Source organism: Zootoca vivipara, chromosome 10 (genome assembly GCF_965207765.1).
Source record: "Zootoca vivipara chromosome 10, rZooViv2.hap1.1, whole genome shotgun sequence".
Lineage (NCBI taxonomy): Eukaryota > Metazoa > Chordata > Lepidosauria > Squamata > Lacertidae > Zootoca > Zootoca vivipara.
Genome location: NC_142593.1, coordinates 26,532,152 through 26,551,496, shown reverse-complemented (window position 1 = coordinate 26,551,496; position 19,345 = coordinate 26,532,152). Strand labels below are relative to the sequence as shown.

The 19,345-nt window shown below is 38.0% G+C and overlaps 1 protein-coding gene across 5 annotated transcripts in view; it reads right to left on the bottom strand.

The window, feature by feature from the left end:
• Window positions 1–19,345, bottom strand: part of MCTP1 (multiple C2 and transmembrane domain containing 1) — a 229,501-nt gene that overhangs the window by 116,427 nt on the left and 93,729 nt on the right. For all 5 annotated transcript variants that reach the window (XM_088652794.1, XM_088652793.1, XM_088652792.1 and 2 more), the window contains 3 exons: window positions 19,183–19,284; window positions 18,795–18,869; window positions 17,117–17,236 (listed from right to left, as the gene is read on the bottom strand). In XM_088652794.1, the coding sequence (XP_088508920.1) occupies window positions 17,117–17,236; window positions 18,795–18,869; window positions 19,183–19,284 (297 nt within the window). The remainder of the gene's footprint in view (window positions 1–17,116; window positions 17,237–18,794; window positions 18,870–19,182; window positions 19,285–19,345) is intronic.

Genomic DNA, 19,345 nt, shown 5'->3' with positions numbered 1-19,345 from the left:
GAAGTGCCGGACCAGTGTCTTGCCTCAGTAATGGAGACTGAGGCACTGTTAGAGGGTGGTTCCCTAGACCGGATGGGTGGGAGATCGCCTGCTCTTGATGGGGTTACACTTCCTCTGAAAGAGCAGGTTCGTAGCTTGGGGGTACTCCTGGATCCTTTGCTGTTGCTCGAGGCTCAAGTGGCCTCAGTGGCCCAGACTGCCTTCCATCAGCTTCGGCTGGTGGCCCGGGTATGCCCCTATCTGGAAAAGAATACCCTAACTACTGTTGTCTATGCTCTGGTAATCTCATTCTATGCATGCATTCTATGTAAGGCTGTCTCTGAAGACGGTTTGGAAACTTCAGCTAGTGCAGAATTCAGCAGCCAGGTTGCTCACCAGAGCAAGACCGTTTTTGCATATCACACCAATCCTGGTCCGACTGCACTGGCTACCAATGAGTTTCTGGGCCCAATTTAAAGTGCTGGTTTTGACCTATAAAGCCTTAAACAGCTCAGGACCGCAATACCTCAATGGCCACCTCTTTCCATATGAACCTACCTGGACCCTGAGATCATCTTCCGAGACCCTTCTTTGTGTGCCTCCTCCTTGAGAGGTCCGGAGGGTGGCAACACAAGTACTCTACATTTTACATTTGACTACTTTCCTAAGGCCAGCCCTGGACAACTTGGTGAAGATAACAGCAACAACTACCACCACCACCACATCTACAACACCTTCAGCCACACCATGTAAATGCTTCCAGAAGGGTAGCCGTGCAAATCTTTTGCAGCAAAACCAATGAAGAGTTTTGCAGCACCTTCAGGACTAAACACATTTATTATGGCATAAATTTTAGTGGTGTCAAGTCCACTTCATCAGATGCATGGCATGTAAACAGTAGGGTCGAAGTACACAGACTGTTGCATTTTTGCATTTCATTACCATTTGACCCTACTATTTACAATTTTCCTTTCTCAACACACGTACGTATATACACCTGCCAGTTGAAGATAACACTCCATGCATCTGATGAAGTGGATTCCAGACCATGAAAGCTTACCACAATTTGTTAATGTTTAAAGGGCTACAAGACCGCTATTTCAGCTAAATAATATAGGATCATAGTATCACCTGTGTTTTGCCACTGCTTAAATTACATCCAATTCTACATTTTCTACAAAGCACAATTGAGCCAGGGGCCTCTGAGCACTACCTTCGTACTGAAGCCCTCCTGCATCACCTGAAAAGTTGGAGCCTCTTCTGGACTGCCACCCAGTGCATATATGCTGCAGGCAGAAGAAGAGAGCAGCAAAGCTTACTGAGCTGGCAAAAGTGATTGGTAACTCTTTGAATCCTAGCAGCATTTATGGTTACCAACAGACTCCCCCCTCCCCATTTCTTTTCGTTTTGCCAAATTACTAGGCAAGGGCAGTTTTTGATTTACTTATTTTCAAAATTAAGACACCTAGTTGGCTTAGCTATTTCACATTTAAATAAAAAACTTTATAACTTTGTAGACATACACACCAAAAAATCATTATTGCTATAGCATATTGTATTGGGCGCTTTCCACAAGAAAAAAAGAAAGAAAACACTGTGAAGATTTCATTATGTATAGATAGAAGATTCCTTTACATCAGTTTGTGTTCTTGTTCAATGGAGCCCAGGCATTCAACAGCCCTTATTCATTCCTTTGGGGCCCTCTACAATGGAAATGGCCTCCCTTCTCTGACTAATAAAGCTATGAACATTTTTGTGAACACCAGTTGTTCTAACTTCGCTAGTGACAGTGAAAATTGGGGCGGAGGCAGTGGGGGGAGAAGAAAAAAAGAAAGGAGAACCTATCACATATACCCCCCCCCCAAAAAAGGAAAGAGAGGCTCTCGTTGTTAACCTTATTGCATTCACTCAGATAAGATAGCATAATACTTTTTCTCGGTTTCTTTTATGCTTGAATTCCCTCACTAATTTTTCAAATTGCAAGGTTCACATTTTATAAGAATCCGTACAAACAGTGGTACAGCATACACAGGGGATCTATTTGTGCTCTTCGCCTTCAAGATAAAGATACCTTCTATTCTATTGAGACAATGAAAAGCTGAAAACTCCCATGCTGATAGCCTGAAATATTTTTGCTGCTACAGTGAGTCAAAGGTTAGCTCCCTCCCACCTGCATTTGACTTTGCATGTTCTAGTATACGCACAAATGCACAGATAATATGATTAGAAAACAGCTTGTTCATAGAAGGCTGTAGTGTTCCCTTCTCAAGTCTCCCATGGTGCAGCACACTGACAAAGGAATAATAAAGATGCACATTAATAGGTCTTTGTAAGTTTTTTTTTGAATCCCACTTAGTGAATTTCAATGAATTTTACACTCACAGCTGCCTTATGTTAACCAAAAAAACAAATGAATAAAAGGAAACTATTGTAATCGTTAAAGGCCATCTTCCTTAGAGACAAGATATAACAAATCTATGATAACTTCAAAACAGTATTTTTCTCTGCTTTGTTGTTAATAAAATAGAATAAAGCTCCAAATTTTCATTCAGGGAAGCTATGATTGCTAGTTAGAATAATAACTAAATCTCCTTTGGTAGCATATACTGATTATGGGTATAATGGATCTAAAAGAAAGTACATATTAAGGGGCAGAACAATCCCTCTAGTAAAAAAAAAAGGCTATTTTGATGATTCAAAGTGCCACTGGTAAAGCCATGTGAACCTTGGACAAAGATGCACTTTAGTAGCTGGTGTACTGTTTACTAACCATTGTGGGAAATTTTAAGACAATGCATCCCTTCTGGGAGAATTACGAATGTGCAAGCTTTGAATTATGTTGTTTTTACCCTATAGAGGTTATTCACAGCATTTACCAAGGAACTCTCAAAACAGCAACTGTTATTCACACATGCTGCTAACTTCAGAGTACTAGTTAATAAATGGTGTAAGCACCGTGCAGGGACCGCTTACTACTGCTATATGCCACTCTCATATGAACCAATCCAGTTCTCACACAAGTTAATGGAAATACTGTAGGTGGCCGTGTCCGGAGATGAAAAGAAAAGCAAGATTAAGAGATTGAGACTTCATTTACCTCATTAGTGAGTTGAAAATAAAGCAAGTGCTGAATAGTGTTTTGTATAAAGAAGAAAATGGAATGCAGAACGTTAAGAGAGAACCCCACAGATGCATTTGTATCTGAAAAGCAATGCATTAAAAAAGAATTTTCTTTTCAGATAGCTTATCACTGTAACTTTCGGGATTTCAAATAGCATACTGGGCTTTGGTGCTGAGCTGAGGCTCCATCAGATCACAGAGGGAAAGAACAGAACACAACATCTTTGAAAGAGAGACCCACCAAGGCCAAGACAATATTTAGGCCACTTGTTGTAATAGCACAGATCATCATGAAAGTCTGGAAATTATGCAAATGTACTGCTAGCTAGGATTTAGGCTACCAAGATTAAATAAATAAATAAAACACGCCGAGCCTCTTTGAAAGATCATTGCTTTTGTGAGGCAATAGTGCTACCTACAGGCTCAAACGAAGAACAACATTTAATGGTTATTTTGTTCAACAGACAAGACAGAAATTTTAAAAAATCACCACAACACCCCATATTAAAATATCGACATAGCAGATGTATAAAAGGTTTTTGTTTGTTTTTTTACTTATTATGCACAGTTTTTAAAATGGCCTTATTTTCCTTTTCCTTTTTTGTCTAGCTTCCCATCCCAACATTTGACCTGTTCTCTCCCCGCCCTGCCCCCCCCCAATATTAACACACATTTCCTTTTATGAGTTTCTCTTATTTGGAATTTTCTAAAAGTACAGTTAGTGAACTCAAGGAAACAAGGCAAGCTAACATTCTACAACAAAGATATAGGCAAGCTTAAAAATTGGGGGTCGGGGAAGACACTGATTCTCTTCCGCCAGTGGTGCTTACTGATCATGATCTAATGCTCCTACATTGAAATTCCAGCAAGGAGAGGGGATGTAGTAGAGATGCCTGGCTAGAACTCCTCTTAACAGGAAAGTGAATGGGAAAATCCCTTATATGCAGAAGAACTCTACGAATATCTCAGCATTCCTGCAACTACAAAAGGAGCCTTTCAATCGGGCTGACTTCTAAATACTATTTCCTAGACTAGTTTAAGCATAATCAGGGCATCAGCTACACCTGTTTCAGAAAGACAATTAATGTGTTGTACAGAATCAGTCCATTTTGTCATTAATGGACACAGAAGCATCTTAAAAATATTTCCAAACTACATATAATAATTGGAAGAACATGAATTTTATTAAATGGTGGACAGAATCTATATGTGTTGGAGGCTTTTTGTGCAAATGATGAAGAGTGGTATCCAATGAGAGTCATACTCAAGAGTAAGCCCATTAAAATCAACGGGTGATATCCATTGTCCTTCATGCTCAGAGTTCAATGGGGTCTACTCTGAATATGACTTAGCTGAATATCACCCAAAGAATTTACCCACTTCGTTAGTTTTCAACATCTGTATGAGATGGCTTTTCTCTGAAAAACAGCTGTGAGCTTAATTCAACATTTTCACTTCACATTTCTTATTCTATTAAACATGCAAATTAACTATGTCAATACATATTACTGATTAAACAAACTCTTTTTAAAATAATTCAAAAGAACTATCAATAGGTTTAATATTTGTTTTAAGACTACTGCAGCCTGAAGTATTGTATGCATACAGATTTTACAGTAACAGTTCAATTCCACTAATCTCATTTAAGAGTCTAAAACCAAGAAAGAGTACCATCTAAATGCAAACACTGCTGAATAAATTTGTTTTTAAACATTCACTTAATATTGCTGTAAATTTATTCTATTCAGCTTTTAAAAAATCAGGATGGAAATCTGCAGATTTTTGACCTAATAATCAAATTACAATTTTTAAAAATGCTTTGGAAATATTTAAAGAGCAAACTTTTAAATAAATAAATAAATAAATTTATTCACTATAATGAAATGGTTGCAATTCAAAACTGAAAAATGCATTTTTACTTAATATTTAATTTAAAAAAATGCATTATGCCTACTTTGCAAAAACATCTTTATTGGACTGACTTTTTTAAAGTGCCATTTTTATTTTTCTGTAATCACAGTGAAAATGTTTGATGGGAGGCAATATTATGGGCTTTTAAGAGGACTGTATTAGAAAAAACCAATTCAACTGTATTGAAATTTACAATTTATAATTATTGTTTTTTAAGGAAAATACAAAATGCAAAAATACAAACAAAAAAAAGTATTTTAACAGATTTTAAAATGAATAGGGCTAGTCTTAAAATGATCAACACAGATCCTTAAATTACACAGGAGAACTGTGCCCACTGAAATACTAAGAAGAAAAATCAGCCTCAAAACTGGATTTCACATGTGAACATCAATTCTTGGCCAATTAAATATTTTTAGAGATTACTTCAGTGTGCTTATAAACTCTGCTGAAATTCTACATTAGTTCTCAGAAGCTCCATGTTTCAGATGACAACTCTGTCTTCCCACAAAATTTCTCTCTGCTTAAAAAGAAGCATCACTACCCTTTGAAAACTTTTAACAATGTTTCTTGTTTTTCGGAAGATTTCTGATCTTTGGCATTATTCAGTCTTTAAAATCCATAAAAGAACAAATACACAACTGAGATTGTCAATTATGAGTCATATGCTGGTGCAGAATGCTATACTAACCCCAAAAGATGAATTACTTGTCATAAAGTTATAAAGCCTTTGTGAATTCGATGTCTCATTTTTATCATTTGTTCTGGTTATCAAGATTATTTTTAAACTTTCTTTTAAAACAGATGTCTTAAAGGTGAATAAAAGTGAAAACCCAAATATAATAAATCATTCTTTAATCTGGTTTGCCTATGCTGCTTTGTACTTTAAATCTCACTAAAATTGTGCCTCATCCATCCTGGACATAAAATGGTTTTTAGCGGTATGGCAATTAAATTATACTTTCTAACTTTTACAACAGAAACATATATAATGCCATTTTAAAGGAGAACTTTTATTTCTAGATCTCAATACAGACAGCTTCAACATCATGGTAAATACGGATCCATTCTGTCAGTCAGGAAGCGCTTTTTGCATCTTGCTACTGACAGAAAAGGGCAAAGAAGATGTGGCAGGATTCCGTTCAGGCAACCAACACTTTTATTCTCAGTATACTGAAATCCCACTTATTATAAGGGCTCTGGGTTGCACTTTTACTGCCAAGTCCCATTTACTTGCAGCTCTAACTTTTAGTGGAATTTACTTCCAAGAAATTTTTCATAAGGTTACAGATTGGTCCTAAAATAAACTTCTAACCCAGAAGTAAATACTCAAATACTCAGTGAGATTTGTTTTTTAAGTAAATGTGCACACTGTTACAGGTTGTTCCTAGGTAATCATGTTTACTTAGAAGCAAGTCCCACCAACTTCAACAGGCTTACTCCCAAGTAAGTGCACACAGAAGTGCAGGTTCAGTCTTTTGAAGTGTACAAATCTCTATTATCTGTATTTCATAACCAGCAATTTCACATGAATCTTGGTTTACATATATTCTGCATGCATGATCCTGAAAACTATGGCGAAAAATTGCTGTGTTTAATTAATTGACCCTTGGGTTTAGCAGGTACAACTGTTCACCTGCCCTTCCTCTGACTCTCAGGGCTGCTTCCTGAAATATATAAGATAGACTCCATTCACAAATATCTCTCAATAAATTTAGTAGTTTCACTTCACATTCAACCTTTTAAAAAAAAAGAAACTAAGATAGACAACTCAGCAACACACTTTTCATGAGGACAAAGTATTCTCTATACTATTTGTTTTGTCCCGTTTTCTATAAGAATAAACTGCTATGGTGAAGTCAAGATGTATTGTTAATATTCGATACAGAAGGCATTTTGAATGAGCCAAGTAAAATAACCCAGTGAAACACTAAGGAAAATATTTAGCTTCAAATATTTCTCTGAGTGAATGGGAAATTAATGTGCTGATGCATTTTAACTTCACTTAAAAGTTGTACTTTAAAAAAATAAAAAATGAAATAAACTAACATGAATGAATAAACTAACATCATAGCACAAAACAAATCAATGCTCAGTTTTGGGAATGATTAATTTGGTTTAGTGTGTGTTGTAATCCTTGGCTAGCTAAAAACGCTAAATGGAAGATTATCAGCCTGTTTACTTTCAGGAAATTTGTGGTTTCACAATGTGAGCAGAACAGACAAAATCCTGCTTCTTTTAGACTACATTTGAGTAAAATACAAGGCGAGCATTTAATGTTAAGGCTGTAACTAAAACATTTCCCCTATAACCCAGACTCTGATAAAGCAGTTCCTTAGAAATATAATGGTTACAAATCCCTTTTAATGTTTTAACAAACCCTTATTTCCCCCGCTCTGCTACATACAATGTAGAGCCTATTTGCACCTATTCAGTACTACATTACAGATAAAGTTACAGCAAATTTGTTTTCCTCAAAAATGCAGTGAAGCCTAATATCCCTTAAGTAACAACAGACTTGTCTTTCATTTAAAAGAGAACTGGCATAATTTTCCCCCAGAAACAAACTACCTCCCTGACAATGGCTCTGTTCTTAAAATTCTGAATGAGACACAGCTCAATTTGCAGGTGTTCAGGTAGAAAGGTGGAAGGGTATTTGACCCTGATCGGGTAATTGTTCCTGTGGTAGGTAACTCCATCCAGTTCATTGATAGCATTTTGGTAGTACTAGATAGGGCTGCCAGAGTTTTCAATTGTGAATTGCACAGGCATGCTCAAATGATCCATCGCTGAAATGGATACATTTTATAAAGGCTGATAGTAAGATGATATACAGTTAACAACGACTGTAGCATTAGGACACATAAAGAACAACGTTCGCATAACTCAGTTGTTATTAGTTTCACAGTTCTTTCTAAGCTTTGAAAATAAACAGGTTTGAATACTATACAATGCATCTAAAATGCTTAATTGCTATCAGCCACAAAAAAGTGTTAGCATTTAGCTAGCCAAATTAATTTTTGGGTTGAAACTAAATCTTTGAAGTGTTATAAATTCATGGTTAGAAATGTGACAATTTACTTAAAAGTTGAGTGCTAAGAGTACTGTTAATGAGTCCTCACACACTGTTAATTGTTATCATGATGTAACATTGTGACTTTTTTTATTAATTCATGTTTTCTATGCTAATGGTACGACATGAGGGAGGCAGGTACTCCTGACTACTTCTCAAATCCGCAGTCATCTTAAGCATATAGTGGGTTGTTGTTTTTTGCATTAGAGCTTCTTTCAATCAATACAAAATCTTGCAGACTGTTTCATCAAGAATTCCAATAATTCACAAGTTACCAAGGGAGTTTAAATAATAATTATTTGTACCTCTAATAGGCTTTGTTTTAAATTAGAGGCATTGTACGCTTGCCAATTTGGTTGGAGTAGGCACACAAGCTTCCTACCAATTCCTGTATTTTTTTTTTTGGGGGGGGGGGAAGCAACAGATTTTACTATCCCATCATAGCTCTGAAAGCACTCCAGTGTGCAAGTTTTGCCTTGATCTTATGCACAACAAGTGGAAGAATGCAGAGAAGGAAAGAGTGAAGGGTTGGGAGTTGCACAGCGTTATGGCAGGGAAAGTGGGAAGGAAATGAAGCTAATGAAATGTTGCTAGCTAGCTAAACCACCCTGGCAGAGATGATGTGGAGAGAATCACTGGGATTAAACACTACACAGAATGAAAGAGAAGACTCTCTTCCCCCACCCCGCCCATTATAAACAGGCAGAGAAGAGAGAGGGAGAGAGATACTGCCCACACACACTGCTTTCATTAACAGAGAAAAGTCGGTGACAATCTTATAGCAGAGTAATATGCATTACTTATTGACGTGACATACGGATTCTTATGGAAGAAAAATTAGAAGGAGGGGGCTGAAACTGATCCAATGGTTGTGCATGCACGCACACACACACACACACACACACACACACACAAACAGCATTTACTTACTTGCTATGTTTACATGGGGAAACACAAAAAGCTGTTCAAAGCAAATTTCTCAAACAATCCAAAACACAGAGTATGGCAATGCCATTATGGATTTTTGGATTTTCCTTGTAGGCCAAAATGAATACTTTGGATCTTTATCAAATGTTGCATTTTACTAGGAAGTCAAATACATCCTAGAATGGATTCTACATGTTTCTTCCATATGGGGGAATATTTATGTTGTAAGTAAGAAATATGCAGGATTTAACTGATACAAGATTAGTCAAAAAGGGGTGGTGGTTTTTTTTAGCTTTATCTTTTTAATGAGGCAGAGAAAACTTGAATTGGCCCATTAATGACTTATTTCTAGTTAAGGAAGGTGATCCATTATAATATGAATACAGACATGCCTAATCATGTTGACAATATAGTTCTGGAAAGCAATAAAGGCTACTGTGAGGTAGACATTAATTGCAGTTTCACTGTATTCCAATTTTGCATTGCCCTTTAACAGAAAGTTCACTTTTTCTGAGCTAATGACTGTTAGGGTTTGTTTTTTTAAAAAAAATGCATTATGAATTCGATCAACATTCTGCTTTGTAGAGTATTATATGTACTCTCCTTCAAATGCATTAATGATTATAAACTTCAGACCTTCAGTTCTGAAAACATCCATTTTTTTACATGAAGCAGCATTTCCCACCAATTCTACATGTGAAAAATACTTGTGAAAGAAATCTCCATTTCAGGCAACCCCCCCCCCCGAAAAAAAACAAAAACAAAAACAAAACTCAAATCATCCAGCTTCTCACACTGTAAATTAGATTACTCTCTTCTGGAAGGAGATTTATTTCAAATTGCTGTCCAACAACATCCAGCTCCTCTGGCTTTTCAAGAAAGTTGGGTGCCTGCTTTGAATAACAAGATCTCAATGATAACCTAGCTCTAATGCCTAATTTAACACTGAGAATTGTACACATCCAGTTTTCATGAGCAAAAGAATATTGCCTGTCCTGGAGCCTTCTCTAAAACTTTCGCCGGCTACTTATTTAAATCTTTAATTAAGGAATCTAGGCAAACATACAGCCTAGATTGCACTCTGTTTTTAATGAAGAATTGTTGTCAATTGGTATTGCACCTGCTGACCGAAGAGTCAATACAAAAGCAGCCCTTGGAAATGTGAAAACAAATGGGGAAAGCGACACTGTTAGTGAGGGACATCAAAGAAGACCGGGTCAGCAAAGCAGTATTGGCCTAGGGCAACAAGTAGCTGAGCCTGAAAAGGGACACAGAAAGACTTGGAAACAGAAGAAGGGGGGCTTTCAACACTCATGTTTACCTGTGGTAGATGTCCTGAGCTGAGAGTCAAGGTAATTCTTTCCTTCATATATAAGGAAACTGATCTGATGCACTACAGGGGGGAACATTTTGAAAAACTGAAGGATAAGTAAGCTCTTCCTTGGCTGCACACTTGATATCCCTTTTATAAAAAAAAGTTGACTGCTTCCTATTCCTAAACAAAGCAGGGGTTTCATATTAAATATATATTCCTCTATCTTACTGTTTTGCATTCGGTTGGAATATTTAGCTATTAAGCATGCTTATTGTTGGATGGGATCTTTTATTGTACAATCACTATATGTATGATCAACTGCAGATTAAAGTGCTGTAATTACACAGGAAATAGCTTTACACATTCTATATGCAAAAGTATTTCCTTACATGACACGTTTCAAAACTGTTTCCTTGCTGGTTGTCTACTTCCATTATTGAATACTCTTTAATCAAATAAAATACGCCACATCTCCCATTTATCCTACTTTATAAATTATTACTGATCATTGTTTAAACTGTATGAAATCACGTATTTCCCTGGTCTAAATTGCCTCCTTTATCTAGTGTTAGCCCACTTTGGGGGGGGGGAAAGAGGTTTTTCTTTCCCCTCTCTGCAAGGCTAACAAGGGTTTAGATCGGGGGGGGGGGGAATGTTTGATTCTGTACCAGCAAAATCTATGGTGCAGAACAAAGATGTATTTAAATAGTTTTTTTCAGGAATGAAATATAATCACTTTCCCCCTTTCTTCTTTCGTCCCTCCCTATCTGCAGATGCAATTTGTGAAATGGCACGGAATTCTACTGCCTAAAGTCAAATATACCACTAGGCAAGCATGCCAAAGTTGTTGGGAATACCTCTACAAATCCTGCCATTAAATACTGCTTTATTTGTGCATGAATCTGTTCATTTACCATCCATGTTTGGTCACTGGCACACAATTTACTGAAGGAAAAAGAACTTCTGTGCACTTCGCTTGCACCATGAAGCAAACTGCAGGATTCTTGCACATTTTGTTTCTGTTATCCCTAAGAAAACGTCTATCAGAACTGGGGGCAATAGGGCATTTAAATACTGATCAAGATAAAATCAGTATGGCAAGCAGGACTTTTTTCAGCAGGAATTCACCGGAACTCCGTTCCGGCACCTCTCAGGTAGGCACCATTGCTGTTATAAGAAAACAAGGGAGGTGTTCATGGTGAGTTTCGGCACCCCTTTTTCTAGAAAAACATCACTGATGGCGAGCCATTTTCTTCAGCTTAAAGCCTGTGCTCCAAGGAGCCCTCCTGTCTGAGAGCATAAAGCATTTCTATGTGAACATAGGTGTGTGCATTACCAAGCCCCTTCTAATATCTCCCCCTTTCTTGCACAGGAGGAGCCTCTGACTCTCATAAGCTTTTCAGCTAACACATGGTGGTGGAAAGGGCAATGGTGAAAGTGTGAAACAGTACATGCAACCCTTTAGATTCCGGCAAGAGGAATGATCTTCTGTCAGATTATGCAGCCCAAAGCTATACTCATGTTGCGTCTTTCTATAACTGAAGGAAGGGCTATCATATAGCATGTCACTTTTGCTCACAGCCCAGAAGACAAGAGAACGACCACTGCCGTTGCGTCAGAACAGTCGCTCTTGGAAATCCCAAAGAAGTCAGCCCATAAAGCTGTCCATGCACACCTGGCTCCTATAGGCTTTCCAGAGAGATACCCTGCCCAATTCCTTTCTTTCACCACTGCAGCCCCCACTACTTCCCACCAACTGCTTCCTTATCTCTCAACTGTTAATAGGAGAGCATCTGCCTCACAATGGCTTTGACACAGCAGCTAAACATGCTCTCTTAAATTTAACGTTTCTAAAGTAACTTTTAGAATTTTAAAATAATTTTTAGCTATGGTGATAAAGCCACCAATTTTCAGGACTGGATATTTCCTTCTAAATTTCCTTCTAGATTCATGTTCAGTGCTCCCCAAGTAAAATGTGTGCTTCCCCCTTTGGCTATTGTGTTACGAACTGCACACTGTAGGCTAACAGACATGTGATAACATTCATCTTAAACTTTTCATTAAACTACCAAAATTCAAATCTTACCTTTTTGTGCACTCTGACATTTTTGTCTGGCATTTTCATTAATTTTGCGCCATACATAAATGTAGCTGAAATGTTAGCTGATCAATACTTTGTCTCTCTCTTGTAGCACCAGAGCACATTTCCCCGAAGACCACACACAACAGTACAGGAATTAAATGTGTAAAATATCAAATGTTAATGTTAACATAACAGTACTTACTGTATAACAACTGGAAAGGCTAAAACAATTCAAGCTGGATAAATGGTACCACAAATTATCCACAATCATATATAAAGATTAAAGTTTGTCCTGCAAAATAATTCACTGACTCATGTTGAAGTGTGTCCTTTTACTGATAGCTTAGTTGTCCAATTATTTTTTTGGCTCATTAAAGTAAGAAGTGACAGTGAAAGAGGTTGCATGCGGCCCCTCATCTCCTGCCCTATATCTCCCTGCATTTGCCCACATCCACAGGTGCATGAATCAAGAGACTGGAGAAAATGAAACCCAATTTAGAAAGCATTTCAATATCTTCATTAGGTTGTTCAAAACCTTACTATTTCCGCAGGTGAGAAGACTGCATAAAGTATTTCTGTAATAATCATTTATTGCTAAAATTACGTAGAAGTAATGCAACCTGATTAATTAAAACACTGCAATGCATTTGATAGAACAGCTCATGAATGAAATATTCAAGTTGCTTTTACTTATTGTCTTCTCCAAGTATTAAAAACAAAGGGTGATCTCCAGTTGTGCCCAACTGCAGGCAGCAGGACTATTTCCTCTCCGCTCTGATGCAGACCCCTGCCCACCTTCAAAATCTGATCCAGAGGGCAGGGCAACAGTCAGGAACAGAAGAAGCCCTGTTGCATGCACTATGCTGGATTTCACCCAAATAAAACATAGAGTAGGCAATAGGGATATTAAAATAGGAAATCCGGAGGTTTTCAGCATCTCCCCCCAAAAGTGCTACAACATTAAAATCTCATATACTATGTTATGATAAAGGTACTATTTAAATCCAATGTCTCCTTAACTCAGATGTGCTCCTTTTGTTTTCAGAACTGTACCCTTAGGTTACATTCCTGGAGCTAATCAACCCGCCTAAGATTCAGACACAGGGACACACAATGTGGAACTGTATGCAGAACTGCAACAATAACAATAATAAAATGTACATGTTGCGGTTTTCTGACAACACTGTAGGTTGTTGAGTTCTGGTTTACAATCTTGGTCAAAACTCTAGGGTATAAGCTGCCATCTGTTATCTGCCTCTATTAAAAGGCTTTGAAACCACTCAACAAGGTGTAAAGAGGTTCTAAAGGCCATGGCATGCAAAGATGAAAGTGTTTAATTTTTTAAGCTGCCTGTCAGCTTATGAGTCTTTCACAAGACCCTCTCAGCACTTCTGCCTAGACCAACACTGGCAACCCACATATGACATCAGAGGCTGTGGAAGACAGATGGGCTGTGATATCTCCAATGCCACGCTGTGACATTACAGCAGATTACTTAATAGGTTCAAAAGAGGCAGGGCAGGAACAGGGATCAGAAGAGACTTTATTGAAGATTAAAAATATAGTCCATTGCAACGATGGACTTTAGCTTGTCAGTTCTGAAGCAACAGTGCCTGTAAAAGGACGGGCAGCATCTAAGAAAGAACAGGTCGTTTACTCATTCATGTTCATTACACCTGAGGCACAAAGATGATCCTACAGTAGATCTTGAATAAGACTCTAAAGGGCATGTATAAACCATAAAAATATTTAGGATCGATGGATGTCTCTGAGGAGCGGGGGTAAATACAATTTAATTTTCTTTCATAGTAGTTTTGTTTTGACTAGTTTTCTCAAGAACGGTAGCTTTCTCAAGCCACTGCTTGCACCACTATTCATAACCCCCATTGCTTGGTAAGTCCCCCCAAGACAGGGCCATTTGGGGGGCTCGGTGAGGGCACTCTGGCCAAGGTCACCTCAGACCTTGTCCTATGGAAAACAAGAGGGAGGTGGCAGTCGCCTCGACTTCCTGCCTTTGGGCATCGCATGGGCATCAGCCTGCCCACTGTTTGAAGCAAGATGCTGGAGGACATGACTGTGCTCTCATCTAGTAGGGCACTTTTGGGGGCATTGTACAGATTTCAAAGTGGGTTGCTTTTCTTAAAGAGAATTCAATCCTACCTAAACCCAGTTTTCTACAACATCAAAGACAGTGGGGAGAGATTCAACTGCTTGGCACTCATCTCTGTGCTGATCAATGAAGAGGGAGGGATCCTAAATGAAGAGGGAGGGATCCCTTGCTATTTGGGGCTAACAGGCGCTCCAGGCTGCTACAGCATGCAAGAGCAGCTATCACTTTAATTCTTCCCAGCACCCTCAATGCAGCACCACTCTGGAACAATGCTGTATTCAAAGTCATTAGGGAAAGATTAAAATGACACTTCCTCACTGCAATCACTTGGAATTCTTCTCAATGCCAAGCAGCTAAAGGACCCACCTGGTATCAGTGCATAGGTATCAGTGGTGGTGGGCATTTGCCTGACCATGTGGTGTGCTGATGCTGAACCTGATTCTCCAGCCCCTAGTATTCTAATCATATGTACTGCTTGGGCACATTTATGTGGGAAAGTAGCATACAAGTTGAAATAATAAAGTATTGCCATGACGGGTATATCCTGCAGAATAAAGTTTGTTCCTATATCAACATATTGGTTCCGTTATTAAACTACATCTTGTATTGTCTAAAGAAGTAATGTTACAGAATCCATATGGTCACATCCTTTGTTACTCCAGCTCAGGAGACTACAAGGGAGAGGATGCTCTATACGAGTTCTTCCCTACATCAGGCAAAAAGGAACATTATTCCATTATGTCACAAGCACCTCCCAGAGCTAATGCAGGAAGCAAACACACAAAAGCAGCAGCATTTTGAGTAAAGTTATTACGCAACTGTTTCTGAAACTTATGTATACAGGCATAACCTTTTATCAAGGTTTCTGGAATGTCTCTTATCACAAATCTCAGATCTTAAAATTATCAGTTGTCTATTTATTAAATTTCCCATTCACCCAAGATGACTAACGTAAACAAGTTGCTAGCTTTGGGGGCCTCTGCCTTTGTTCCTCAAAATGCTCCTATTTGGTGTCATGGCAAGGAAAATAAGACATAGAAGAAAAACGTCTAAGTTAAGTCTACGTTAAGACATCTAGAAGAAAATTGAATTAAATTGACACATAGAAAATACTGGGCGGGAAGTTTTTTGGGATGGAGGTAGATCTGGTGGACATGTATAACACAAACAACTGAGGATCCATTTCTCTCACAGTCAGATATTTCGTCTAAGGCTGGCAGGTATGAAAGGCTTAGGTTTAGAATCTCATAACCAAAGAATGGCATATTATAGGTCCTCAATGTTGACATGGGACATGACTGCAGAGTAGTTGAACTTTGTTCCTACTGTGAAACAAGTGGTAATGGCATCATCCATCTGCAGCAACCACATTTGCCAGTGTTGTTAACTTGGGATGGCTGTAATATCAGATATGCTTTATTTAGTCAATTTACCTGGTAATTGCCTTTCCTCTGCTATTTTGGAATACATACTATTAATAGAACAGGGATGGGGAACACGTGGTCTTCCAGATGTTACTGGTATCCAACTCTCATCATTCCCAGCCACTGGCCATACTGGCTGGGGTTGATGGAAGCTGAAGTTTGACAACATCTGTAAGGGTCACAGGTTCCTTACCCCATGTTAGAAACTAACATGGTTTTTCTATACTTTGTTATTAATCAGTTGAAAATTACTCCTGCCAGCATGTAAAATGGAAGTATGTGTGCTACATGGTGCTTTAAAGTTATTCATATTTGTACCTTACTTTCCCCCACTGAGCTCAGGGGGATTTACATAGTTGTGGGTCATAACATTTAACCTCACAATAACCTTGCAGGGCCAGCTAGGGTCTTATAGTGACTAGATGAATGTCATCCAGTGGATTCCATGGCTGATGAGAAATCTAACCCGTCTCTACAATGAAACAGCTACACCACAATTTGCCATCTCACTATTATTTGACTCTCAGATGACCCTAATATGTTAAATGCAGCTGCTGTTTGCATGTATATGTGTATGCAAGTATGCCTACACAGAGCTTATTTAGGATCAACACACCTGCCTACATTTATAGATTATCATTGGGAGCATGGCTATGATGCCATGATGAATTCAAGCACATTGAAGTTTCTTTTACCACTGGAAATTAGAAAGAAGAATCTACTGGCATTAACTTCCTGGAGTTTTATGGTTAGGGTATTAGAGGTCACTGATTGTAGAAGAAAGCCAATTCTAGGAAGCCCTGGGTGTTCTAATATTGGCTTTAAACTACGGATTGATTATTAGGTATTGACTGTGATTTTTCATATATGTCCTGTTGATGAGACCATTACATTTATTTATTTTTTGTATACACAATACTTTGGCCACCTCATGAGAAGAGAAGACTGCCTGGAAAAGACCCTGATGCTGGGAAAGATTGAGGGCACAAGGAGAAGGGGATGACAAGAGGATGAGATGGTTGGACAGTGTTCTTGAAGCCACCAACATGAGTCTGACCAAATTGCGGGAGGCAGTGGAAGACAGGAGTGCCTGGCGTGCTCTGGTCCATGGGGTCACGAAGAGTTGGACACGACTAAACAACAACAAATATTAATATTAAGGTTAATATCATACCACAAAAGCAGCAAGACTCCTTGGTGGTGAATCCCAGTCAAAGCAACTGTTTATATAATAGGCGGCATTTACAAGAACCATGACACAACGCTTCATCCGCATGAAGTTCCTTAGAAGAAGCTGGAGGAAAGAAACGTAGACTGTGTCAGCTCAATTTGTGCATTTTAGCTATGAAAACTGCTCACAACACATTTCAACTGAAAATACTGTTCTGTACAGAAAATATTTTGTATTGCAGTAAAGGTGAAAACTCATTATCTAGATATTTATCAGTATTATCAGTAGTTGTAGGCTTGCACTGTTCTGCTGTACAGCATGAAAATAATTAAAATGACAGTACAATTGTACCTACTAATGTTTCCTTCCCAATCTTTAAGCACGCTCTAAGAACTGAGATCCAGAGTTTTAATATATCAACCTAGATTATTTTATTTTTTTGCACTGGAGTTGGCCAAATCAATTTTTGATACTAAAGAGGTGACTGCTGAGAAACCATGTATGCAGTTCTGAGTAATTATCTCTGAGGAAATTGAAGTAACTTCCCCCATGTAAGCAATGAAACTACAATATGTTTCATGAAAAGGATGAACAAGTAGATTTTTAAGGAATTATGCTTTGAAACGAATAGCTGAGTACCATGAAGTTCATTTGGAGACAAACTCACTAACTTTTACGAAACTTACATTTTACAGTATTAGGTTCACTAATTCAAGATCTCTGATATTTAAGAAAAGAACTTGCTCTAATGAGATTCTTATACTACAAACCAAGGTTTGATGATATTCTTTGATTAGTAATAGTCATAAGTTCCTTGCTACTATTTTTCTGCATATGAGTCTAGCCATTTCTGAGCAGCACCTATACATCTGGAAGAATAGGTATTGTAAACCCCCCCCCCACCGCAAGTCATGCCTGCTTACTTTCTGATAATGGAAGTGTTATATTGGTGCTTATAAAATCTCTGTACTGATGATTTCATGCAATAATTATAAAACACTGAACAGCACACAAATAAGATTTTACAAAGAAGAGTTGTTTAGTGTTTGACTCTCCAGTGATCAACATTCTTATCCTCCAGAGGAAACATGAACATCATGGCTGCAAGATTTTAAAAATCATTTAAGTTGAAAGCATTCAGTAGGATTGCACTTTTGAAAACAGTTACTGCTGGTAAATATTGCAGCAATTAGTTAGTAAACATACATGAAAAAAGAAGAATCTTGTCAATCATGTTGCAGAATCAAAGGGATTTTATATATTTGCCTGAGTTAAGTTTTTAATAAGCACCTTAAAAGGAGAACTAAGAGAACAAAAGGCTGATACATACCATAATCCAAAACAATATGGGAGTTCCTCCAGGTCAAAGTTGGTCACCAAAATTTATGCTAGACTAAGTTTACAGCCACCTGTGCTATAACCTGATACATGGGGGCAGACTGACAACTTTAATTAGAGTTATAATGCACACATTTTACAAATAACTAAATCTGGCAGAAAGGGATTTAGAAGACTTAAAAATCCGCATTTGTGCAAATTTTCTTTGATATCTCCAGATAAGTTTTTCAATATAAATGAGAAGTGCTATTCTCTTAGCTATCAATGCTTGACAAAATACAGTTATAAGGTTTCACTTGATATTCTGTCTATTGGGAATAAATAATAGTTTCCAACTCTTTACCTGTTTAGAAATTCTGTTTTCTTCTTCAATATACTTCTGTTCTTTGGGCATTAACGTTCGGAAGCTGGCTTTCACCTATAGATCAAAATATATTGTTTACGGACTGAAAACTGCACAAATATACATAGAATCATCACTATAGCATTTCAAAGTCATGGGGCCAAGACTATAATCCAGAAATGTGAGGCACAGAAACTTATGCTTGTGTATACATTAGCAGCAATAGTAGCAAAGTGGGTGTCTCATCCAGTGGCAGAAGAGCTTTCTGCAGCATACATCAAGGTTTAGAGAAAATGAGGAATGACAGAAATTCTCTACAAATCAGGAACAAAAGCTTTCATGAAACTGAACTCTTTAGCAGTACAAAAAAGGCAAAGTTAAGACTTACAGCATTAAAAATCACATCTATTTCAAGATAGATGACCCCCTTTGTTGGCCCTGTCAGCTGCTTGTTTTTCAAGACGTAGGCTTTCTGTTCACCATTTTGAATCTGCGGGAAAAGGACATGACAGCCGTCTGTCTCGCAGTCTCCACTGAATACACTCCCTCAG